Raw genomic sequence first — 20,658 nt, 5'->3', positions numbered from 1 at the left:
ATAAAACTTTTTTTTAAATGAAGTTTTTAAAAAATAATTTTCCTTGATGTGGGAACATGCTCATAATACAAGTTTCACCACAAAAAAGCAGGATGTAAAACCATATATACTTGTGGTTTTTCAGTAATGTTTTTTAAAAATCACAGACAAAAAACTGGAATATTTCCTATTCTAGAATATTGTTATGTGTCTCTTAGGATGACGGAATTATGGGAATTTTTTTCTCTTCTATAATTTTTGCACTTTTCAGTCGTCTTGCAATGAGAATATATGACAAGTCATAAACTGAAAAATGAATTAATTAAAGAGGACATCAGCAGCTCATTTCAATTTACATCAAGCCCAAAAGAGAACTACCTATATAGTCTCATAAAGTTTCTCTAAAGGAGATACATAAATGTTTTTAACACAACATGTTTTAAAAATAGCCGTTGTGTGCGATGTGGGAAAAGAAAGACAGTTCATGGTTAACTGTGGGTAACAGGCTCTTGTGCTGATTGTGCTGCAAACCCTGATTGAGCCACGTGCCAGGCCTGCGCTGGACTAACGTTTAATGTACTTGCTTCATTTCATCTTCACAGCAGCCCCTTGAGTTTGGTACAGTTATTCCCATTTTACAGCTGAGCAAACTGAGGCTCAGGGATTTGTTCAAGATGGCACAGCCAGAGCAGGTGCTCACTAAATACTCACTGCAAGAATAAAGAGTGCTTGGGAATTCCCTGACGGTCCAATGGTTAAGACTCCATGCTTCCAGCAGGGGCCATGGGATCAGTCCCTGGTTGGGGAACTAAGATCCCACATGCTGCACAGCGCAGCCAAAAGATTTTTTAAAAATAAATGAATAACAAAAGAATAAAGAGTTCTTCACTCCAGTGAAATGTGAGATGTTCCTCTTTTATTTGACATCGCCCCCCGCAACCCCCCTCTGATTCTTCTAGTGTGTGCAGCGAGGCGCTGGCCTATTTCATCACGGTGAACTCTGAAAGCCATCGGGAGGCGTGGACAAGTCTCCTGTTGTTACTTCTAACAAAAACCCTCAAAATAAATGATGAAAAGGTATAAACAAGTAATGTCTCCACAGGGGTTTGGGTTGGCTTTTCATTGAGACTTTGAAGTAACTACTTTGCTCATTCGTCCAAGGATGGTTACATAACTAGCACCATTCTAGATGCATCAGAGAGAAGTTAATTAATTACAAACAATGGGCGCCTGGGGTTATTGGGGCTTTTTCTCTCAAAGAGCCTCAGTGGAGAAAGGCTGAAGTTGAAGCCAGGCAGGTTGCTGTTAAACAGCTACCGTGATTTTCAGTGTGGCTTTGTTGGAAGGGAGGGTTGAGATTGTGAAACACTGGTTTAGAACTGGAAACTTGATTTACTAAAATGAAAGTTGACTTTGGTAGCAAGGTTGTCCCCAAATAGTTTGTGTTAGGAGTTAAATATAATTAAAAGAAGTTTTAATTTACAAATTTTTTGCACCTACTTTCTAATAGCCAGAAAAAACACCAATATTATTTGCAAGAAGTTCCAGGGTGAGATGAATACTTTGGAAAAACTAGTGCCAAAAAATAGTTCCATGTCTAATTTTCTCTCTCTCTGTTTCTCCCACCTCAAGTTTAAAGCACATGCTTCAATGTACTACCCCTACTTGTGTGAAATTATGCAGTTTGACCTGATTCCTGAGCTCCGGGCAGTTCTGCGGAAGTTCTTCCTAAGGATAGGTGTTGTGTATAAGATATGGATTCCAGAAGAGCCATCCCAGGTACCAGGGACCCCATCACCAGTATGGTAGCCCTGGCCCCTCGGGCCACTGCTGCAGGTCTGCAGCACTGTCACCACGCCGCCTCTGCCTGGCACATCTCGGGAAGGGTCAGACCATAGAAAGTCGGCATCCTGGAGCTCAGCGTGGCCTGGATAAAGATGGTTCCATCAGAGTCCCCGACTGAGGCATTGTGGTGTTTCCCTAAACAGTTGCGCACCCAGTTAACACAGTAGGTGGGGAGTCTGTCTCATCTCTGTCATTCCACTTTACCGATTGAACTGCCTGTCACATCTGTCATTGCACTTGCCGTCATTCTCAAGCAAAGTCCCACGATTGGCTGTAGATGTTCTGTCAGAGGAAGTCGCTCTCCTTGAAGATACTGAGCATAGCTGTATAGGTTCGTGATTATTAGAGAGTATGTTAATAAAATTTCTTGTAACGGCTAAGTGCCACCTAAAATATGCTGGGATCTTTTGTTGTTTGAGTGTGCTAGAGAAGTTTGAGTGTTTTTGTCAGTTGTGAGTCAACTGTAGTTATATTAGTTTGGGGAAAGGTAAGGGGAAAAGGGTTGGGTTTTTTGGTTTTTTCTGTTTCGTTTGTTAACGTCTGAGTGATTTTTAAAGCATTTGACAAAAAAGATATTACTGAGGATTTGATTGAAGGCAGAGTTTAGTAATTAAGTTAGAATTAAGAGCTTGCAAGTTTTAAAAAACAAATGTAGTGCCTCCTGGCTCTCCCTGTTTTAGTAACTGGGGGAGAAAAAGTCTATAGGAAAAAGTCAACAATTGAATGAAGATGATTAATCTTCAATGAAGTAGGTATTTGTGGAGGGGTATTAAAATTTCCAGAATACATTGTCCATCTAATATATGAAGCAGTAACAAAAGTGAAGTAGTAATTTAAGAGAATGAACTTATATCTGAGTAACCCTTTTCTTTGTACCTCGGGATAGTGAGTGTACCAGTGGCTAGTGTCCCTGCTTGGGCACAGTCCCCACGCAAGGTCCCTCCAGAGAGAGGGGCTGGGGGCTCTGCGTGAGAAGGGTGGCTCCTGTGAGCCTCCCCCAGCCACGTGTCATGGGTTGAACCCGAGCAGACCTGTGCTGTTGTGGGCCAGCACAGCTGACCATGACCTTGGCAGGAGGTGGCCTGTGTTCAGTGCTTCCATTAATTTGAACCAAGGAGCTGAGTTCTTTGGAAGGGTTAGATTCTGGGTCCCTATCACGGTAATGACGGTGCAGTACTCTCAGCTGCAGGAGAACTGAACTCTGTGCAGCCTGTGTAGAAGCTGGCGGTCCAGGAGTACAGCCCGAGGCCTGCAAGCAGTAGATTTGGGAGCTGAATCTTATTCTGAGTCAGTGAGAAAGAACACAGGCTTCATCTCTGCCCTCTCATCCCCTGCTCACCGAGAGCAGCACTCAGCGTTAGAAGCGTTGCAGAGTTATTAACGCGTGGAGACTGCTCCCTACGCCCTGTAGTCCTGTAAATTGGGTTGTATTGATGTCATCTCTGGTGCCTTAGAAGTTAGTAAGTTGGGAACCTATCTAAACAATCAGATAGTTTTTCTTTAGAGAGAAGGATTTCTGGTGCTTTTGTTTACTAAGAGGCCGATTTCTTACATTTTTTGTGTTCTAACGGCCTTGAGCAATGTTTGGTTTTGGCCAGCAGTAGTACTCTGTCTACTTTCTTCTTTCCTCAAAAGTGTTTTAATTTCTCTACCAAAGAAAAAAAAGAGCAGGTTTAGGTTTTTACATTATTTACATACATGAGAGAAGAGGGGCTACGGAATTTAGCAGGAAAGGACCTGCTAAATATTTTACTGTGAATGGAAAAGGTTAGCACGTTTGACATCCTGGTCCTGGAATCCGTTACATCTTTACCCTGAAGCATGGACCCCACACGCTGAGACGTCCTCGCTGGTACTGTGGTGGTCACAGCCTCCGCAAGTCAGCTGTCTCCATTGACATTTGCACTAAAGGTATAAATGTGGAGCATGCGGGTTTGTTCATACTTACATTTTCTGTCCAGCTGCGTCCCTAGGTGGAGATTTTTCCTTTCCTTTTGAGGTTCTCATGTGACGTTTCCTTCACTGAATGTGACTGCAAGACTTCGCCCATGTGTTCCTGCCTTCTCTTTCATTTTTGCCCCCTCTCGCAGAGTAGGAAATGTGTAAGCACGTTTTGTCACTTCCCGAAACATTCAGGTTTGAATATCTTTTCAGCTGTGTTTTTTAAAAGATTCTATGTTCTGAATAAGGCATTTGAATTGTACCAGTATAGACCTTTTAGAGACTGGATGTAAAACCATTTAGGGTGATTTTTCTTGTCGGTACAGAGGAAATCCCTTCAGTAGTAAGTCATTCAACGTAAGTTCTCTTTTGTGATGAATCTATTGTAGCTCACGGTGAACGTGGCTTGTGCCACTCACACACCAGTGAAAGGGGTGTGGTGACCCTGCAGCAGTGGGCCAGGGGCCGTTCGTTCGCAGGGTTGTGGAGAAGAGCGACACACTTCCAAGGCCTGCTTTCTTTCTCGGCTCTAAGTGTTGGTTCCTTGTGCTGCGTCTCTGGAGAAGTTTTCGTTTGTTACAGTACTGCTGCTTTGAGCAGTTTTGTTTCTCTTCGTTGTCCTTTAGGGAGATCACCAGCTCTGGCATCTTAACAACAAACGGTGGATGGGAAATTTTATTTCTAATACGCATCTTTACACCTCAGATACACCTTTTCCCTGTTATTCCTCACATGCAAGCAAAGAACACACATAGTGGAAATTGTATAATAATATCTGGAAACAACATTTTCCTCTGAGAGGTGACTTTTGTACAAAATGCAAAAAAAAAAAAAAAACCCTAAACTTTCTCGTCATTCTTTTGTGATTATGGCTATACATTTAGTAGTCTTTATAGTTATTAAAGGAACCTGCTGACAAATGCAAGTATGGCCATCTCATTCAGACGTTTGTTGTTATGATGCAAATGGGTATTGATTTAAATAGAAGCTGGATCCTTAATACTGCATTTTCTGAATTCTGTTTTAGTATTTGTGTTAAAGTAGATATAGCTTGAACTCATGTGAAATCTTGGAGTTTTGCTATTGGCAGCTTTGTAGTTTGGGAAACAAAGAAACCAAAGCTGAATATTTAAAAGAATGACTATATATGGAAATCCTTGCTCTCAAAAAAAGACACTCATCAAAAGTGTAGTTTTTCTCAGTGTTCTAATTTTTAAAAAATTTTATCTGCATATTTGCATCAAATATTTCTTTATGTGCAAATGTATGTTTTACCTCCTTAAAAATGCCTAAAAGTTAGTTAATAGCTTCTTTTGTTTAATCTATACACGATGATTAAGTGCATTTAATATTGGTAATTTAATGAAAAGCATTCCTTGCCCAATGGATGTATACATTTTTGAAAGAATAAGCAGAATTATATAATACGAAATGCTATGTAAAGTTTTCTATGTAAAAATATTATGTATAATACTGTTAAAATAAATATCCCATGCTTTAATCAGGTGGTAAATCAATAAAGTTTTAAAAAGTAAAGCTGCTTTTAATGTAGTAATTAATGTATATCAAGCCATTATTTATATCAAACTTGATAACGTATATCAAGTTTTGGGTTAGTTTGTTCTTGTGGCAGGTATTGGTGGTCAAATTTGGTCTTTATGTTTAACTATTATAATTATTAATGGGAGAATATTAATTGTGGGTTTTAATTTTTTTAAGTAAAATTCCCTTCATTCACTTTCCTCCCCCCTGTGAAAGGGAAAGGGAAGAATATCCAGTTATGAGGTCATGAGAAGATTCTTCTTTATCTCATTAATTAGTTTGACCAGTGGGTTAGTTCCCAAGAAGGACAGACATCTCCTCCTGCTGGCACTGAAGGCGAGCTCGCAGAGGAAGACTCACAGGTAAGCCAAGTGGGCACTGAGCCGGACACGATTCTGAGGTTCACACGGGGAGCTGGCCTAGGAAGACAGTGAGCTCTAACCTTGCCTTTCCTGCCTCCAAGCGCAGAATCCACTCCTTCTGAAATATGTAAAGTTGTAAATCATGATTATATTTAAAATAATCCACTGCTGGGAATTTCCTGGCGATCCAGTGTTTAGGACTCCACGCTTCCACTGCAGGGGGCATGCGTTCGATCCCTAGTAGGGGAACTAAGATCCCACGTGCCACACAGCACGGCCAGAAAAAAAAAAAAAAAAAAAAATCCACTGGTGAAATTGACTAATACATGGTCGTCTTTATTAATTCACTGGTATAAAACATCTCTCTCTGGTGCCACATTTCAGGTGCTTCCAGGGAAGAACAAAGGGACAGTGCTTTCTTTCGGAAAAGTTTTCTGAAGTGTCTTTATCTCTTCAGAGCAGATAGTGCCTGAGTTTTATCTAGAGCAGTGGTTTTCAACGTGCTGCCAACCAGTGGTTTTCAGTTCTGCCCCAAGGGAACACGGGGGACACTTGGCAAGGTCTGAAGACATGTTTGGTTGTCACAACGGGGTGGGAGTGGCTGTGCTACTGGCATCTAGTGAGTAGAGGCTAACAAACAGCCTGACCCCCCGCTCCACAAGGAATAACCCAGCCCCAATGTCAGTAGTGCCAAGGTTGAAACACCCTGAACTAAAGTGACTTCTTTCTTCTGAGTAACAGGGCTCCTTCAGCATGTGTTACAGGACCTAAAAGTCCCTTTGTGGCAGATACTTTCAGCTTTCTTCGGCCTTCCTGTTTAAAAAAAAGTCTCTTCTGCTCGCCCCTACGGAGGGCATGCTGAGGTCACTGGTTAGGGAAGGGCCAGCTCCACCTTACTTCAAGTGCTACTTATTTAAGCTTTTTTTAAATTAATTTTTATTGGAGTATAGTTGCGTTACAATGTTCTGTTAGTTTCTACCGTACAGCAAAGTGAATCGGTCATACGTACACATATATCCACTCTTTTTTAGATTTCCTTCCCATTTAGGTTACCACAGAGCATTGAGTAGAGTTCCCTGTGCTATACAGTAGGTTCTCATTAGTTATCTGTTTTATGCATAGTAGTGTATGTGTGTCAGTCCCAATCTCCCAATTCATCCCACCCCCCCCTAAGCATTTTGAAAGGTAATTTTAGCATTATCCTGCATTTGTACCCTGTCAACAGACTGGAACACATTTTAGGCAAAAAGTACGTTTCCTTTTTCAGAGGACCAGAGTGGTTCCCCGGAATTTTTGCAAACCTGTGTAACGTGCCTGTTGTCCAGTTTAAGAAATCTAAGTTGTCCTTGGGTTAGTGATTTGTATCACATCTTAGGAGCGTCCAGCTCAGTAAATGCAGCTGCATGCCCACAGCGAGAGGAGGAGGGACAGGGACGGGGACTCCCCAAGGCTTCCGGCAAAAACGATTTCAGTATTTTTTAAAATGCCTATTTCTAGACACAAGCCAACCTTATCTGGTACTCAACTGACGATTGAGCCTCAGAGGATAATTTTATATAATAGTCAATTTTCATCTTTCCCAGAGACTCCCAGTCTTTACATGAAGCTTGTATAGCCTCGTCTCCTTTAACCTAGTTCAGATTTGCCTTAAGAATTTATCTTGATTTATGTCCAAGAAATACCCATATGTTCTAATAAACTCCTTAGCTTGAGTGAATTTGAGCTTAAATAATGGCATATTGATTTCCTTCTCCAGAGTGCATGGGTTTCTGAGAAGAGCCAAGCACCATGCTGTAGGAGAGGCCAGTGGTCAGATCATGGAAGCTGGAAGGAAGAATTCTTTTGTTCTGTTCTTTTCATATCTTTTTTTTTTTTTTTTGGAGTATAGTTGCTTCACAATATTGTGTTTATACTGTACAGCAAAGGGGATCAGCTCTACCTACAATCCCACTCCTGGGCGTATACCCCGAGAAAACCGTAATTCAAAAAGACACGTGCACCCCAGTGTTCATTGCAGCACTATTTACAGTAGCCAGGATGTGTAAGCAACCTAAATGCCCATCAACAGAGGAATGGATAAAGATGTGGTACATATATACAATGGAATATTACTCAGCCATAAAAAGGAACGAAATTGGGTCATTTGTAGAGACATGGAGGGACCTAGAGACTGTCATATACAGCGTGAAGTAAGTCAGAAAGAGAAAAACAAATATCGTATATTAATGCATATATGTGGAATCTGAAAAAATTGGCATAGACAATCTTATTTACAAAGCAGAAATAGAGACACATATGTAGAGAACAAACATGGATACCGAGGGGGAAAGTGGGGTGGTGGGATGAATTGGGAGATTGGGATTGACGTATATACACTGTTGATACTATGTGTAAAATAGATAACTAATGAGAACCTGCTGTATAGCACAGGAACTCTACTCAGTGCTCTGTGGTGACCTAAGTGAGAAGGAAATCCAAAAAAGGAAGAACTCTTTGTGTAGAAGGATTTGTGCTAACTTTCTGCCCTTTCGGGGTATTAGCACTGAGCAGGCTATCAATGTCATTCATTCATTAACATTAATGATGTTAATTAACATCATTTTTTAATTTATTTACTTATTTTCGGCTGTGTTGGGTCGTTGGGTCTCTGTTGCTGCGCGCGGGCTTTCTCTAGTTGCGGCGAGCGGGGGCTGCTCTTCGTTGCGGTGCACAGGCTTCTCATTGCAGTGGCTTCTCTTGTTGCGGAGCATGGGCTCTAGGTACACAGGCTTCAGTAGCTGTGACACGCAGGCTCAGTAGTTGTGGCTCACGGGCTCTAGAGCGCAGGCTCAGTAGCTGTGGCGCACGGGCATAGTTGCTCCGCGGCATGTGGGATCTTCCTGGACCAGGGCTCGAACCCATGTCCCCTGCATTGGCGGGTGGATTCTTCTTAACCACTGCGCCACCAGGGAAATCCCAACATCATTAACATTTATTGATGTTTACAGCACTCCAGACACCTTACTAAGTGCTTTGCCTACAGGAAGTCCTTTAAACCTCACCACAACCATATGATGAAGGTCGCGGCATTAGATGAAGACACTGAGGCCCAAGAGGCCCACCGAGGGGGGGAAATCACACCGTTGGAAAGTGGCAGAGCTGGGATTCTGACCCAGACTCTGTCTTCAGAGTACACACACACCAACCACACTGCATCTCACTGCGCCGGTTGATGTGGTGGATGAGATGGGAAACCCAGCAGGGCGTCCAGCAGAGCACAGTCCTGGTCTCTGAGGAGCTGATGTTCCAAGGCCTCTGTTTGTAAGTTTAACTGCTTGGATATTACAAACACCTGAGTTAGAAACAATCATTATCCGATTTCTTACACTACCTTGGTAGGGCTATACCCTCAGAGCCTTTCCAGACTAGCACAGACATTCAGAAGTCGAGGAAAGGAACAGTGACTGGCAGAGAAGATGTAAGAGGAAGCGAGCAGATGCCGAGGTTGGGCCAGTAAGTGCTTGTGGTTTGTGCCTTCATTTTTCCACTTTAATACACACCTTAAATGTCACCAATTTGTGAATGCTGAAGAGGGTGTGGAGAAAAGGGAACCCTCTTATGTTGTTGGTAGGAATGTAAATTGGTGCAGCCACTATGGAGAACAGTATGGGGGTTCCTTAAAAAACTTAAGACAGAGTTACTATGTGATCCAGCAATCCCACTCCTGGGCATATATCCAGAAAAGACAAAACCTCTAATTCAAAAAGATACATGCACCCCCAATGTTCACAGCAGCCCTATTTGCAATAGCCAAGACACGGAAGCAACCTAAGTGTCTATCAACAGATGAATGGATAAAGAAGACGTGGTGGTGTGTGTGTGTGTGTGTGTGTGTGTGTGTGTGTGTGTATAGGAATATTAGCCATAAAAAGGAATGAAATAATGCCATTTGCAGCAACATGGATGAACGTAGAGATTATCATACCAAGTGAAGTAAGTCACACAGAAAAAGGCAAATATATGATATCGCTTGTATGTGGAATCTAAAAAAAATTATACAAATGAACTTATTTACAATAGAGAAATAGACTCACAGACATAGAAAACAAACTTACGGTTATCAAAGGGGAAAGGTGGGGAGGAAGGGATAATTTAGGAGTTTGGGATTAACAGATATACACTACAATATGTAAAACAGATAAACAATAAGGACCTACTGTATAACACAGGGGACTACATTCAAGATCTTGTAATAACCGATAATGGAAAAGAACGTGAAAAAGATATTTATATAGAGATTTATAGGTATAGATATCTGAATCACTTTGCTGTACACCTGAAACTAACAACATTGTAAATCAACTATACTCCAATTTTTTAAAAAAGGCACGAATTCGTGACTTCTTTAGAGTCCCACACTTGCTCCTGCCTCAGGGCCTTTGCCCATGCTGTTCCTCTGCCTGGAATGCGCTTTCTCTAGATTGCTTCATGGCTAGTTCCTCCTCCTGGGTTCAACCGGAACACTAACTCCTTGTGCCTTCTTGGTGTCCTCCTCAGAGCTCACCTCCATCTGTAATGATCTGTTTGATATATCACCCCCCACTGAAATGGGGGAATGGAGTGGGGACAGGAACCAGGGCTGTTTTGTTTGTGACAGTCTCACCAACCAGAACACAGTACCAGATATAAAATTCAGTGAATTTTTGGTTAAAGAATGTAGGGATTTTTTAAATGTTTTTTTAGTTCTTTTATTTATTTTTAATTTATTTATTTTTGGCTGTGTTGGGTCTTCGTTGCTGCGCGCGGGCTTTCTCTAGTTGCGGTGAGCGGGGGCTACTCTTCGTTGTGGTGCGTGGGCTTCTCATTGCAGTGGCTTCTCTTGTTGCGGAGCATGGGCTCTAGGTGCACAGGCTTCAGTAGTTGTGGCACACGGGCTCAGTAGTTGTGGCTCGCGGGCTCTAGAGTGCAGGCTCAGTAGATGTGGCGCACGGGCTTAGTTGCTCCGCGGCATGTGGGATCTTCCCAGACCAGGGCTTGAACCCGTGTCCCCTGCATTGGTAGGCAGATTAACCACTGCGCCACCAGGGAAGCCCAGGGATTTTTTTTTTTTTTTAAGTGGAAATTCTAGGGTGATCATGGGACAGTTCACAAACCCAGGGGAATTTGGTAATTTCCTGTGCTTTCTTGAGTTGCTGGCAATTCCACTCTCCATTTGCCTTGCTCAGCTTGAAGAGGAAGCTGCCACCCAAAGACCCCACTTGCCCTCTATACCTGCCATGGTGGAAATTAGCACTAGGTACCTGCTTCCCCTGAGAGCATTCAGGAAGATGCTCAGTCCTCAACTCCAAAGGTGCTCAAAGGGCTCCAGTTTGAAACTCCACACTCCCTGGATTCTTGCCGGCCTCACTTCCCCCTTTCTCTCCACCAAAGGAGGTGAGAAAGAGAACTTCATTTCTTCTGTTAGTCTTCCCTGTTGATCATTTGATATGCTCTTTGCCATTTCAGCCATTGTTCAGCCTTTTTTTTTTTTTTCCATTTCTGTGATAGCACCAGAGCAGTGATCAAATAGTGATCATTTACTGGATTTTTAATGTGCAAGGCATTTGTTCTGCATATATTATCCCCTTTAATCCTCACAACCACTCCATAAGGACATAAGATAGCTACCATAATCACACCCCATTTTTTTTTTTTTTTTGGCTGTGCAGCTTGTGGGATCTTAGTTCCCCAACCAGGGATCAAACCACTGGGCCGCCAGGGAATTCCCATCACACCCCATTTTTTAACATGGGGCTCAGAGAGTTCAAGGAACTTGCCTAAGGCCACACAGCTAGATTTGATGCCCTGCAGTCTGGCTCTAGAGCCTGCCTCTTAACCACTGCTGCACACCACTTATCAGTGCTTGTGAGAGCCGTCACCTCCTGTCCCCATCCCTCTCCTCCACTACACCTTTTTTTGGGGAGGGGGCGGGGGGCCATGTGGCTTGCGGGATCCTAGTTCCCTGACCAGAGATCAAACCCCGGGCCCTTGGCAGTGAAAGCTCAGAGTCCTAACTACTGGACTCCCAGGGAATTCCCTCCACTGCATCATTGATGCTCCCTTCAGTCCCTCCCTAAGGAGGGATCTCACACAACGGAAGGGCTATTTAATGTGCTGGAGAGCAGACAGATGGATGTATTGATAGATCATTGTGGCACTGGCTCCAGAGGGCAGAGAGCACAGCCCACTACTGACATCTGCTGGCTGTGGGGCAGAAATACAACCGTGGGCTCATGCAGTTAAGTCTCCATATTTCAAAGTTATATGTCAAGGTATAAGCTTTCGAATAAAACAGACCCTAACCTCCTTCCTTGATAAATACCTTTGTAATACCTGCAAGTCCAGGTTCAAAAGTTGAATTCTCAGGCTCCCCAGAGTTCCCCATGCCAGAACAGAGCAGTGGGGGGAGAATTGGCCTTTGTCCTGCACCCTTTCTCCTCCCCCCTCAAGCCTCAACTTGCACCACAGGGCTTTGAATGTGTGTGTGGATATCCAGCTCTGTCCAAACCCGCTGCAGGGGCTTCCCTAGTGGCACAGTGGTTAAGAATCCTCCTGCCAGTGCAGGGGAGACAGGTTCGAGCCCTGGTCCGGGAAGATCCTACATGCCGCGGAGCAGCTAGGCCCGTGCGCCTAGAGCCCGTGCTCCACAAGGAGGAGTAGCCCCCGCTCGCCGCAACTAGAGAAAGCCCACGTGCAGTAACGAAGACCCAACACAGCCAAAAATAAATAAATTTACTTTTTAAAAAAGCTGCGAACACGCTGCTCCCCAGTCACACTTCCAGCTTAGAGGCGCTCACACCAGCTGTGTATTTGCTCTCAGAAGTAACCCAGGCAAGAGATTTCCAGAGACCCTGGAAGAGAGCTCAGGGCCTGAGGGTGGGGACTTCCCGGGTCCTGCACGACTGGAATGTGGTCTGAAAGGGGGTGGCACAGGTTCGGGTGAGCACGGAAGGGAACCCACTTGGCCTGTGGACCCCTGGCCTGTGGGCAGGGAGTGGCTGGAGGAGGGCCAGCGTGGAGTCCTCTAAGGCACAGTGGCCAAGGTCCGAAGGCTTGCCCAGCTCTAAAGTAGCACACCTGGGAAAACAGAGGACTGGGGACAATGGGAGGGCATCAAGAATACACTCCCACCGGTCATAACAAATGGTCATAACAGCTAACACTGTTGGGCGCTATTTCCCCGGTGCCCTTTTGTGGGCTTCATATATTTTGGCTCTTTGATCCTCACTACCACCCTGAGGCAAAATAGTATTATTACCCGGATTTTAGAGATTAGGCAACCAAGTTATAAGTAACTTGCCCAGTGTCACACAGATGGCATTGGGGTCTTAACCTCGGTAGTCTGGCTCAAATCCATGTACTTAACTAGCATGATACAAAAGGATGAAAGAATTCTGGCAATAAAGGGATGCTGAAAGATATGTCAGTTGTATCTCAAGGACTTCCCTGGTGGCGCAGTAGTTAAGAATCCGCCTGCTAATGCAGGGGACACGGGTTTGAGACCTGGTCCAGGAAGACCTTCATGCCACGGAGCAACTAAGCCCGTGCGCCACAACTACTGAGCTGGTGCTCTAGAGCCTGCGAGCCACAACTACTGAGCCCACATGCCTAGAGCCTGTGCTCCGCAACAAGAAAAGCCACCGCAATGAGAAGCCTGTGCACCGCAACGAAGAGTAGCTCCTGCTCACAGCAACTAGAGAAAGCCCGCGCGCAGCAACGAAGACCCAACACAGCCAAAAATAAATTAATGAATACATTTATTTAAAAAAATTATATCTCAACAAAATGGGGAGGGGAAGAGCCAGGAAATTGTTAACAGAAAGAAAGTAGGTCCAACCGTACTGATACCAGACAAGAATTGGAAGAGGAAAGCTCTGAAAGGGCCAAAGAGGAATATTTCACATTATCAAATGGTAGGCTTCATCAGGAAGAAAGGGCAGGAACCCTTTATCCACCTAACAGCTTCAAACTATAAATCAAAAGCTGACTGAAGTACCCCTTTAACAATGACAAAGCCAGAACCACGATGGGAGACTCACACGCCTCTCAGAGAACATCAGATAAAGAACATTTAAAAAATAAGAACATAAAGGGCTTAAATATTCAATATATTATCTACAGCTAATGTCCTGATTAGTGAAAGGCCAAAAGCTGTTTGTACCATGTGAGTTTTCTACCATGTGTACAAGAAAGAAAGGTGCCTCCTTTTAAAAAGTAAGAAACAGCAATCTGACACGTCTCAATTTTAGCTGTCAACACTTCTCTGCATCTCAGCTGGGCTTTAAAAGTGAGATAGAACCAAAAGAAGACTTCTTCTTTCCAAGCACAGCCAGATGTGTCCATGGCCTTCTGAATCCAAATAAAATGTAAGAGTATCTTCCTTTTTTCAGAAAATCTTTCCATACAGTACATGCATTGTTTTATCAGGGTTTGGAAAGAAAGAAAACTACATGCATACTCAGTTCCAGCTCCTGAAAATGGCTGAATTATTTTCCTTGGTTTCCAGCACAGCAGCAGTTGTGGGAAACCTAAGAGTGTGTGTACGTGGCGGGAGGGAGGATGGGGATCCCCAGGGAATCTTCATGGATCCCCCACGCCCCACAGAGGATGGAGAGAGAGGACCCACAAGCCTTTCTGTGGCCCTCACCCCTGTAGTTCTTGAGGCTGCTACGGGTGAGGGGAGAGCGCCCTGCTGGAGCCACGTCCACAGACATGATAACCTTGTCGCATCTTGAGGGCTTCTTACAGAAACGGGCAGTGATGCTGGGCAGACACAAGATGCCAGCCAGCTTCCTTCCTGATTGGCTCTCGGAGATGAAAAACTGTTAAGTCATCAGGGTTGCTCTCCCCAGGACTAGAGGAAGATGTCCAGGAAAGCAGGCTAGTATGATCAAGATGATTGCTTATACTGTTGCTGCAATGATGAAAATATATCTTTTCCACCAGTGTCCTAATAATGTACACCTTTCTCAATGGACTTCACCTATTTATATAGGGCATTTAATTCAACACTCAACAAATATATATTGAACAGCTACGCTGTGCTAGGTGCTGGGGGTATAGCTGTAAATAAGAGAAAGTCCTTGTTTTAATAGCATCCTTAGGCAGGTGTGGGGGGGACAATTGAAAAAGACAATTGGGGACTTCCCCGCAGTCCAGTGGTTAAGACTCCGGCCTCTTAACGCAAGGGCCACAGGTTTGGTCCCTGGTTGGGGAACTAAGATCCCGCATGCTTCACAGCGCGGCCAAAAAAAAAAGGAGACAATTGCAGGGAGTGATAAATGCTGTGAAGAAGATGATATAATGGAGGTAGGGCTGTCAGATAAAATACAGGACACTTGATTCAATGTGAATTTCAGATAAACACTATAATTTTTTTAGTGTAACTACGTCCCATGCGATATTTATACTAAAAAATCATGCATTGCTTTTCTGAAATTCACGTTGCACCAGGTGTCCTGTATTTCATTTGCTAAATCTGGCAACCCTAAATGTCTTGTTATTGGGTGGTGAGGAGTGGGTAATTTCCTTTGGAAAAGAGTGGAAGGCCTCTTTGAACAGGTGACATTTGAGCTGGAATCTGAAGGTGCAGAAAAGCCAGTCTTTCAAGGATCTAGAAGAGCCTTCCAGACAAAGAGGGAAGAGCATGTAGGAATGAGGTAGGAATAAGCTTGGAGCTTGGAAGAACAGAAAGGAAGGTAGGGTGGCTGAGCTGAGTGAGGATGGAGGTAAGCAGAGAGGAAGGTGATGAGTCAAACGGGTTGGCAGGAGTCAGATCTTGTGGGGTTTGTGGACTATGATGAGAGAGGCTGAGTAACTTTTCCAAAAACTTATAACTACAACCCTTCTACTCAAACAGAGCAACTTTTTACATTTTATACATAGGAGTTGCTTTTACATGTCTGTAGCCAGGGTGCAGTCAAAGATAAACACAGCCAGACATTGTTAAAGTGGTGAAAACAGATTTTGTTCTGTAATTACTGGTAATTACTGGTGGGGAAAGAGCTGAGCTCATTCTGGACTTGTGCGGAGGTGATTGGATGTTTTAAAAGGAGAATGAGGGAGTAAGGAAAGAACAGGGGCTCAAGTGAAAAGTTAGAGGGTTGGTCAGTGTAAATGTGATGAGGCCAGCAGTGTCTGCTAGCTGGGAATTACCAAAGCTAGGCTTCTAGCCTCCCATAGAGACTGGGAGACAGAGACCCTACCTTCCTGATGATTACATTTCAAAGGAAGGGCTTTCAGGTCCTTAAGAAAGACATTCCTGAAGTGTAGGAGATACATATACCTCTCGAAAGGACAGAGGAAGGAGTTCACAATTGTAAGCCCTTTTCAGTAAATGCTTTAAGAAAGGGAGGTTGGAGCCCATCCTCAGATCTTGGTTAGAATAAAACAGTAAATTCTCCTGGTGGCACTGAGTTTTCTCAGGCAGTCGTGAGGGGGTGGGGACACTGGGGTCACCCTAGGGACACAGCCTTGTGTTGCTAGAAGCCATGTTCGAGATTGGTCAGCACTTAGTGTAGAGGTTTGGACGGAGTCACCACGGGCTGAGAGCTCTGCTGTCCTCAGTGCCTATATCCTTTTGTTCCTATATTTGTTTCCTCGAATGATGACCAAATAGCATGACTTTCAGTCCCAGAAGTAGCAAGCTAGCAATTCCAAGGGATGGGCTCTGAGGGGAGACCAGCTGAGCCTGTTGAGGGAGGCAGAGGAGGTGGCCAAAACTGAGGGTTGGGATTTCCATAAGGCACCATTGGTTCCTCTTTCCCACACTCAGTGTGACATAAGATCCTATGGGCTCTACCTCTAAAATATACCCTGAAGCTGTCCACTTCTCTCCACGTGCACTGCTATTCACCCTAGTCCAGGCCTAACGTCTCTTTCCTGGATGCCTCCAGGAGCAGCTTCCTCACTGGTCTCCCTGCTTCAAGGTCTTTCCCCCATACAGTCCAAGCAGCAACTGGTGGACCTTTTAAAATATAAATTTGGTGGTCATCCTGTAATGGGTGCACTTAAGACATAACACTGGCTTAAGAGGCCTGCATCATCTGGCCCCTCCTGACCTGACTTCATCTCCTGCCATGCTCCACTTTCTTTTTTTTTCTTTTTTTTTTTTTTAAACCCCACAGTTTATTTATTTATTTTTCTGGCTGTGTTGGGTCTTCGTTTCTCTGCGAGGGCTTTCTCTAGTTGTGGCAAGCGGGGGCCACTCTTTTTTTTTTTTATTTTTATTTTTTTATTTATTTTTTTTTTTTTTGCGATACTCGGGCCTCTCACTGCTGTGGCCTCTCCCGTTGTGGAGCACAGGCTCCGGACGCCCAGGCCCAGCGGCCACGGCTCACGGGCCCAGCCGCTGCCGCGGCATGTGGGATCCTCCCGAACCGGGGCACGAACCCATGTCCCCTGCATCGGCAGGCGGACTCTCAACCACTGCGCCACCAGGGAAGCCCGGGGGGCCACTCTTCATCGCGGTGCGCGGGCCTCTCACTATCGTGGCCTCTCTTGTTGCGGAGCACAGGCTCCAGACGCGCAGGCTCAGTAGTTGTGGCTCACGGGCACAGTTGCTCCCGCAGCATGTGGGATCTTCCCAGACCAGGGCTCGAACCCGTGTCCCCTGCATTAGCAGGCAGATTCTCAACCACTGCGCCACCGGGGAAGCCCTCCACTTTCTTTTTTAAGCCCCAGCCTAGCCCAGTCCTGCCTCAGAGCCTTTGCTATTAGCATCCCCTCCTCCTGGAACGGTCTGCAGGCTGATCCACAGCTGTCTCCTTGTTGAAATTCAAGTCAATTGTCACTTGTTTAGAGGTCTCCTCTGGCCATCCCATTGACATTCTACGTCACTGCTGCCACATCATTCTGTTTTTAAATCCTATGAGAAGACTCATAACACTTATCAAATTTGAAATTATCTTGTTTATTCCGTTCCTCCCTCTAAAACATAAGCTCCATGAGGGGCAGGCAGTTCTTTTCGATTGGAGACGCTTTGGACATGACTTTGGGCAGTTCGTTCAACAGTTATATAAGACCTACTAGGTGCCTGACATCAAAATAGGCCACAATGCAGCGGCCACTCGCCGAATCTGTGCTCGTCTCAGAATCGGCATTGTGATGCCCGATAGAGCGTTCAAAGCCGAAGGGCAGGGCTTCCCTGGTGGCGCAGTGGTTGAGAGTCCGCCTGCCGATGCAGGGGACACGGGTTCGTACCCCGGTCCGGGAGGATCCCACATGCCGCGGAACGGCTGGGCCCGTGAGCTATGGCCGCTGAGCCTGCGTGTCCGGAGCCTGTGTTCCGCAGCGGGGGAGGCCACAGCAGTGAGAGGCCTGCGTACCGCAAAAAAAAAAAAAAAAAAACCAAAGGGCATTGTCGCTTGTGACGTCAGCACACACAGAGCGGGGCCGCGATTGGCGATTCCAGCCTGGGTGGAGCCGAGCGCCCTCGGCCCCGCCCCTTGCCTCGGCCCCGCTCACGCATGCGCCCCGACCACAGCTTCGCCGCCGCGCCATTTTGCCGGGGTTTGAATGTGCGGTGGAGCGGCAGCAGGGGTGGGTATTGCCGGCTACGGTCTGCGGCTGAGATTCCCTTCTCCGTACCCGTACCCCCACGAGGTAAGGCGCGGGCGTGCACGGCCTGGCACAGTGGCCTCTTGGGACCCGGCTGCGGGAGGGAAGAGGCGCTCCCGGCACTTCCGAACGCTGGGAAGCAAGGACCGCACCTCTGGGCGAGAGCGGATTATGGGCCCGTGTCCCGGGCAGCGCCCTCGGGCAGGGTCTTCGCCGACGGGTCTCGTCTCCTCTCTTGGCATCCCAGGTCTGAGGCCCAGGCACGGCGGCTCCCGGGCCTGCGAGGGGCGAGGGCTGCCCAGGCGCGGCCTAACCAGAGCGGCCCAAGCGCCCGCCCCGTCCCCTCCAGCGCCGCGCTGATTGGCCGCGCCGCTCGGGAAGGCCGCCTCTCATTGGTGGCGCCCGCGCGTCCGTTCTCGGCGCTCCGGGCCACCCGCAACGCGAGCGGAGTGCGGCAGCCAGGCCTGTCCGGCGGCTGAGCGGGCTTGCGGGCAGCCGCCCCGACCGCTTCTTCCCCTGGCCTCACTTTCTCATTAAGGAGGCGGTGGAGCGGCACCTCCCAGTGCTTCAGCCTCCGCGCCTGTAACACGGGCTTCGTGATCTCACTTTGGTGAGTTCCTCGTGAAGATTAGCTTGTAGTCCGTGCACTGGGGAGTCCACGCACCTGCGCGGTAACACGGGGTCCGCCTCTTGGGGGAGACGCTATGGCGTGGTATACCGTTCGGAGCGTGGAATTCAGCGTTGGAATGAGAAGGCCTGAGTCCATTCCAGATTTAGCCTCTCCCTAGGGGTGTAACTTAGGGCTGGTCTCTTCATCTCTCCGGCCTCCACTTCCTTATCTGCACAGTTGGGTTGAAAACATCTACTTCGTAAAGTGGCTGAGGATCCACTGAGTTACTACCGTGGTTTACAAAGTCCCGTCGGTGGTGACCATTGTCCGCCTCTCCCATCTGTCTCTTCTTCTTAGCCACTGTAGCCATACTGCTGACCTTTCTTTTTAAATGTTCCGAGCTCATGTCCTCCATAAAGCGTTTGGACACGCCATTCCTCTGCTTGGAAATTACCAGCATCAGGTCTTCGCTGGTTCCTGTCTTTCGAGTTTCACTCGCCTTACGCCTTTTTTGACCAGCCTCTCAAAAGATCTCTTTCCTTCAACTCTCCATTACATCACCCGAGTTTTAGTTACTTTACAGCTTTTATCATATTCTAGAATCACGTGTAGTTTACTTGTTTATTGTCTTCCTCAACTGCTAGGATGTAAAAAAGCAAGGACTTCGCCTGTCTCATTACTGCTGTACGCAGATGGCTGTTGCTTGCCACGTGTTAGATGCGCAAGTATTATTCCTTGGAATAATAATGCACAGAAAGGGGATTTTTACTCTTAGATCCTAACAGTGCTCTTTTTCTCCTCCACTTGGGCCCCCATAGTCAAATTTTTGGCCCTTTTTTGTGTGTCTCCATATTTTTGCATAATTCTTGGGACTTGGTCTACCCAGCCTCTTCCCTCTTAAGGCCCTTTATCTTTCATTTCTTTACATCAGTGCAAGAGAGTTCTCTCTCCCCTTCTGTTTACTTTGATTTTTGCTGGTTGGAGACTGGGATAGAGGGAAACCATTTCCTATATAGTATTAGATGGGTTTGGGGGCAGTGTTCTACCTTTGGTATTAATTTGTTCCTTTATTCATTTAATAACTTGATTGAGCATCCACTTAATCTCTGTGAATACAGTGAAGAAACAAAAATGGACAAAGTCCCTTCCCTTGGGAAGCTTATATTCTAGTGGGGGAAAGAAACAAGAATACACATAAATGACCTAGATAATTTCGGATAGTGACAGACGAAGGCGACTTCTCTGAGGAGGTGGCATTTGAGCTGAGACCAGGAAAGATGAGGGAACAGAACATTCCAGGCAGAGAGAATAGAAAGTACAAAGGGCTCGGGACAGGAACAAGCCTGGAATATTTGAAGAAAATCCAACTTGCACAGAGTAGTATATGAAGGGAGAGGTATCCAGGGGCCAGATCACATAGGGCTTTGCAGACAATGTAAAAAGTTTGGATTTGCATCTCATTGGTATGTTCTTGTGATTAGAAAGCAGAGGGTGGGGCTTCCCTGGTGGCACAGTGGTTAAGAATCTGCCTGCCAATGCAGGGGACGTGGGTTCGAGCCCTGGTCCGGGAAGATCCCACATGCCCACTAAGCCCGTGAGCCACAACTACTGAGCCTGTGCTCTAGAGCCGCGAGAGCCACAACTACTGAGCCCACGTGCCACAGCTACTGAAGCCCGCGTGCCTAGAGCCCGTGCTCCTCAATGGGAGAAGCCACTGCAGTGAGAAGCCCGCGTACCACAACGAAGAGTAGCCTCTGCTCTCTGCAACTAGAGAAAGCCTGCGCGCAACAACAAAGACCCAAC

General features: G+C 46.0%; 2 protein-coding genes across 3 annotated transcripts in view; both read left to right on the top strand.

Moving 5' to 3' along the window:
• ARFGEF2 (ADP ribosylation factor guanine nucleotide exchange factor 2) overlaps positions 1-5,301 on the top strand; it is a 100,366-nt gene extending 95,065 nt beyond the window's left edge. Inside the window, exons 38-39 of the mRNA XM_032605372.1 lie at positions 939-1,056; positions 1,612-5,301. Coding sequence (XP_032461263.1) covers positions 939-1,056; positions 1,612-1,788 — 295 coding nt within the window. The 3' untranslated portion in view covers positions 1,789-5,301. The remainder of the gene's footprint in view (positions 1-938; positions 1,057-1,611) is intronic.
• A 12,758-nt stretch (positions 5,302-18,059) lies between these two features.
• CSE1L (chromosome segregation 1 like) overlaps positions 18,060-20,658 on the top strand; it is a 41,747-nt gene continuing 39,148 nt past the window's right edge. Inside the window, exon 1 of one of the 2 annotated variants that reach the window (XM_032605386.1) lies at positions 18,060-18,290. In XM_032605386.1, the coding sequence (XP_032461277.1) occupies positions 18,155-18,290 (136 nt within the window). In that variant the 5' untranslated portion in view covers positions 18,060-18,154. Of the gene's footprint in view, positions 18,291-18,680; positions 18,856-20,658 lie in introns of those variants that run through there. The other variant, XM_032605387.1, reaches the window with a different exon arrangement.

Source organism: Phocoena sinus, chromosome 15 (assembly GCF_008692025.1).
Source record: "Phocoena sinus isolate mPhoSin1 chromosome 15, mPhoSin1.pri, whole genome shotgun sequence".
In the NCBI taxonomy this organism is placed as follows: domain Eukaryota; kingdom Metazoa; phylum Chordata; class Mammalia; order Artiodactyla; family Phocoenidae; genus Phocoena; species Phocoena sinus.
Note: the sequence above shows the minus strand (reverse complement) of the source record. Positions and strands in the feature narration are given on the sequence as shown.